Here is a 5,082-nt window from a genome sequence, read left to right as displayed (position 1 = left end):
TGGAGTTGATCTAGACTAAGTTGGCAAACACCACAGCCACAAGGCAATATTTAAACCCTTACTGCCTTAGGTGCTGAGATCCATTGGTTCTCTTGCAACGTCGTCGCTGCCACCGCCATTATCACCCTTGACTTTGCTTTAGTCTTTGCATGTCTTTGCCTAGAATGAGGAGACTCTCTAGGAGTGCTGGTGGTGTAATGGGCATGTTCTTGATTGGAGTCCTGGTGGTGGCCCAGATCCGACTGTTGATGATGAAGGTGAGCTACTCTTTTGATCCATGAGAAGAGATTTAGGAGTTAAAGACTCCTTTGATCCTATTGTTAATTTTTACAAGGGATAATTTCATAAATATCATTTTTGTCATAGCCCATTAAGGATAAATTTGTCTTTACAAAACATTTCTCTCTTCTCTTCTTGCATTTTAGTAATATTTAACGGCAAAAAACAAAAAAAAATAGATGAAAGGACTAACTAGTATAATAAAATTAAATATCAGGAACTATTAATTAATATTATAAAAATACAAAGATAACTTATTTAATTTGGTCAACTATCAAGGAGTGCATAATAATTTTCTTTTATTAAAATGCACACATAAAATAAATACCATAAGAGCCAAAACGCAAACTCAATGAACTAAAAAGTAGTAAAAGGTCCTTTAAAAAAAAAGAAAAGAAAGAAATAAAAAAAAGATTAGTAAAATGTCAGCTGTCTATGAATAGCCGTTCCAACTATGAGGACGATGCCGCCAACCCATCATCTGTCTAAACTTTGCTTAAAAGCAAGCAACAGAAAGATAATGCCATTGCGAACCGACAAAAAGCCATCATGGATTGCCTCACCGGAAGGTCAATCTAAAATACCATATTTTCCGCATGCGTATAGACACTAGTTACCTTCACTTATTCAATCTCTGTGCCATTGGTTTCTGCAGTTTGGTAAAGAAAAGAACATGGGTTGTTCTTTTGCTTCGATAATTTTGCTTCAAGTTTTTCTTTGGAATTTGGGTTTTGCTCTAACAATATTAAAGACACGTTCTTCGTCATCATCAACCAGTTATGTATCAGCCATAGGAGACCCAGGAATGAAAAGCCCAAATGTGAGAGTGGCATTAGAAGCTTGGAATTTCTGCAATGAAGTTGGGTCTGAAGCTCCTAACATGGGTAGCCCAAGGTTGGCTGATTGTGCTGATTTGTATTGCCCATCAATTTCTGGTATATAACCTTTTGTTCTTGTTATTAGATAAATATACAGTTTTGATAATTGGAAGCATTTATTTTTATTGTGTCAATTGATTTGATAAAAATAATTAGTTATCGAACATTTACCGTTGAATGCTTGATAATTCAGTTACTTTATAATTAGCTAAATAGCTATTGTATTTATGTGGGTGTTTCTGCGTTAAGTGGGTTCTTGTAGACTTGTTAGGTATAATCATGTTTTACTAGTAATTGGAGTTGTTCTTATAATATCAGTTCTTATAATGGATAGAAAAGTGAATAAATTGATTACCTAATGCTTTAAATAGTTTTTAATGTGAACCCATTTGGCTTTCGAAGTGAAATCTGGTTGCTGTGTTGCTTGTACAAATTCTTTTCACAAAATAACTTGGATGAATCAACTTGCTGAAATAATGTGCTTAATTAATTGTCTTTTCAAATATTAAGCTTGGTTCATTTTCTTTTATCTCCTGGAATTTTACTGAGTGGTTAATTAGCAGAATACTTTAATTAATTTTGTGTCTTTCAATTTCAGATATTGAGAATTCTGTCTATTACACAGAGGTGACATGATCTTGTTTTTGGTTTGGTCTTCAATCACTGGCAGATCTTTGATTCTATTTGATGACCATCTAAATACAAGGCGTTTTTATTTCTTTCCATATTTCTTTACTAATTGAAATATCAACACGGTTGAACCTCAATTCTGAACTAATTTAGGTTAGGTATATAGATCTCTTGCCTACACTATTCTCATCTTTGGACTACATCTTAAGACAATCTAGAGCTGCTAACTCCTTTTTCACCACTTCATTCAATGTCTATCTTTTATATCAATATATACGATTACTTCATTGTATATATAAGAATGCAAATATTTCTGTTATTTTTGTGATTGTGAAAGCATATCTTACAAATCAATCATGTCAAATCCTTATCTGTAATATATAGCTTGATCAAATCACATAAATGTACTTTTTGGGTTTAAATTAGCAAATTACATGAAGTCGTGACTTTCTACAATCTCTTTGTAGCTTTATGTTCTAATTTTCAGATTCCTTGGGCCAAAACTCCTTTGATGCTGTAAGCACCTGTGAAGTGCATCATAAAGTGAATGACTCTAACAACAACTTAAGAGCTGGTGATAAGTTTCCTAACAAAGAATTTGAATCCTATGAAGACCCTGACAAGTTTGCTGTGCAAAAGGAGTTGTATCTTGCTTCTTTGTGTGAAGTTCATGAATCCCCAAAACCATGGCAGTTCTGGATGATTATGCTTAAGAATGGTAATTTTGACAAAAATACGACACTTTGCCCTGAAAACGGGAAGAATGTCACTAAAATAATAACAGACAGGAATTTTCCATGCTTTGGTGAAGGATGTATGAATCAACCACTTGTTTATCACAACTATTCACAATTAGTTTTTGATGGAAAAATGGCATCTTTGACTGGAGGATTTTATGGGACATATGATCTCGATGCTGACTTGAGCAAAGGCGCAGGGAGTAATTCCTATTTTTCAGTTGTTTGGCAGAAGAATTTGAGCACAGGGAGTTGGATTTTTTCGCACAAATTAACAACATCCGCAAAGTATCCCTGGCTCATGTTATATCTGCGTTCAGATGCAACAGAAGGATTTAACGGTGGTTATCACTATAATGGCAGGGGTATAATGAGAAAGGTATGTTAACTTGATGTTCTTCTGAATCTAGAGTTAAAATTCACGTCTATAGTTACATATGCTTATTTATCATTTTATATCACTTGAAGCGGACTTGGGACGCCTTCTTGGTTGAAGTGTATGTTTTTATGATCCTTGTTACTTGAATTTGTGTTCACTTGATGGAAAACTCAAGAATCCTTCAAGTGCAGATATTTTATCACTAATAGCCAATTGGCATCTTAAATCATTGTAGTTTTTTGGGTAGTATTAGCAGATTTTGGGCCAAAAATCACAAAGAACTCTTGTGGGCTGGTGGATGAGAGATTCTTGCAATTTGATATTTATGGACCGAAAGCTGATTTGGAAAAGTTTCAAATATGAACTTTTTCCAAAATCAGATTTCAGACCCACAAAATATACATTACTAAAGCTAAATCAAATGGGGCAAATATGATTACTCCTAAATTTAGTTTATTATTAGCAATTGCACTGTCAAAAAAGTCATTTCTTTGCCTTTATCTTTCAACGTGTTTAAAGTTGGAACTGCAATCAATTTTTCTTTCAGTTGCCAGAGTCACCAAATTTTAGAGTGAAATTGACACTTAATGTTACCTGTGGAGGAGGGGCCAATAGTCAGTTTTATCTTGTTGATATTGGAAGCTGTTGGAAGAACAATGGAGATCCGTGTGATGGTGATGTTCCGACAGATGTTACGAGATACAGTGAGATGATAATTAACCCAGCAACTGCAAGCTGGTGCAATCCAAATAATTTGCGTTCCTGTCCGCCTTACCATGTCAGTCCTACCGGTGAAATAATCTACAGAAATGAGACATCTCGATTTCCATATTCTGCTTACCATCTGTACTGCGGCCCAGGAAATGCCAAGTATCTGGAGGAACCATATGATATCTGTGATCCATACAGTAATCCACAAGCTCAGGAATTGGTACAAATTCTACCACATCCTGAATGGGCTGTTCATGGCTACCCTGAAAAGAAAGGAGATGGATGGATTGGTGACTCTAGGACTTGGGAGCTTGATGTTGGAGCCCTATCTAGTCGTTTATACTTCTATCAGGTACCATTTTTTGTCTTTGAATTATCAACAGAATTTGTTAGGGACTGAATTATAAGTGACCCTTATTTTATTTGTTTGTTTATACATTATATATATACACCGTGTGCAGCAGTTACCTTCTTTCTATGCCAGTTAGGAAAGAAGCTGCAGAAATGTGATGAGGATTTTTTGTTCTCGTGTAGTTCAATAGAGTTTGGGTTTGCCTGGACATATTTTCATACATAATCCATGCTGCGCTTCTAATCTAATATATAACCTCTAGTCATTAACAATACTCATGTGGTGGAAAGCATTCAAGTTGTTGTAAGAGTTTTCATTGCTAAAGCAAGTGCACAGTAAGCTACAAGACCTTTTTTTTTTTTTTTTTTTTTTTTTTTTTGGCAGGATCCAGGAACAAAACCAGCAAGGCGTATATGGTCTTCAATTAATGTTGGAACGGAAATATATGTTAGCCGGTCAGGCGAAACTGCCGAGTGGACTGTAAGTGATTTCAATGTGTTGGTTCCAGAAGATGATACTTCTGGTGGTTGCAGCTCTGAATGATTTGTTGCCAGATTGTTCATTTTCATATTTAAGTAAGAGCCCATACAAAATCAGTGCTGTTCAGTTTCATCTGGCAAAAAAATTATCAAGTGAAGTCCTGTAAATGTTTATATGACTATTGTGTATATAGTCTTGTAAATGTACTGTTGTTCATTATGTATATTTAAAAATACTAGTTTACCTTCTTTTTAGTCCTGCAAAGAGACGTTAATCTTGTCTCAAAATGTAATAACCAAACACTCAGTTATCGTAATAGCACCCTTGTGTTAAAGTTCTGATCTTTTTTTCAAGTTGAATCACTGGCTAGGATTAGCAAATAGATGTAGCTGGTTATATTTCGAGGAGTCTACTCTTTTTCTGATTTAGTGTGGCCTAAGCCCACAAGCTAAGTGGGAGTTCTCTTCTTTTGAGTTTTGATTTTTTTTTTTTTTCTGAAAGGACTATAAGAGACCTTCTAACACTCGGTGGCTACACCTTACTATTTCTAATCCAATCGCTATTTAATTAAATTGGTTTTTCTTTTATCCCTACTTTTGTAACTCTACTGGTGTTCATAAATGGCTAATTTGTTTA

The 5,082-nt window shown here is 34.8% G+C and overlaps 1 protein-coding gene across 1 annotated transcript; it reads left to right on the top strand.

Moving 5' to 3' along the window:
• Positions 1–736: 736 nt before the first annotated feature.
• On the top strand, positions 737–4,785 carry LOC105646730 (uncharacterized). Its single transcript, XM_012232651.4, has 4 exons — positions 737–1,214; positions 2,275–2,903; positions 3,451–3,966; positions 4,351–4,785. The coding sequence occupies exons 1-4, from the start codon at positions 953–955 to the stop codon at positions 4,507–4,509; spliced, it is 1,566 nt and encodes a 521-aa protein (XP_012088041.1). The 5' UTR covers positions 737–952; the 3' UTR covers positions 4,510–4,785.
• Positions 4,786–5,082: the final 297 nt, after the last annotated feature.

Source organism: Jatropha curcas, chromosome 9 (assembly GCF_041381405.1).
Source record: "Jatropha curcas cultivar XTBG-Jc1 chromosome 9, XTBG_Jcur_1.0, whole genome shotgun sequence".
Lineage (NCBI taxonomy): Eukaryota > Viridiplantae > Streptophyta > Magnoliopsida > Malpighiales > Euphorbiaceae > Jatropha > Jatropha curcas.
This window is presented reverse-complemented; position numbering and strand designations above follow the sequence as displayed.

Bases quoted from the DNA above. Each gene is read 5' to 3' on its own strand.
- LOC105646730 (XM_012232651.4), top strand. From the start codon at position 953: ATGGGTTGTTCTTTTGCTTCGATAATTTTGCTTCAAGTTTTTCTTTGG. The intron at 1,215-2,274 runs GTATATAACCTT...TCTAATTTTCAG, and splicing joins GTATTGCCCATCAATTTCTG to ATTCCTTGGGCCAAAACTCC. The intron at 3,967-4,350 runs GTACCATTTTTT...TTTTTTTGGCAG, and splicing joins GTCGTTTATACTTCTATCAG to GATCCAGGAACAAAACCAGC.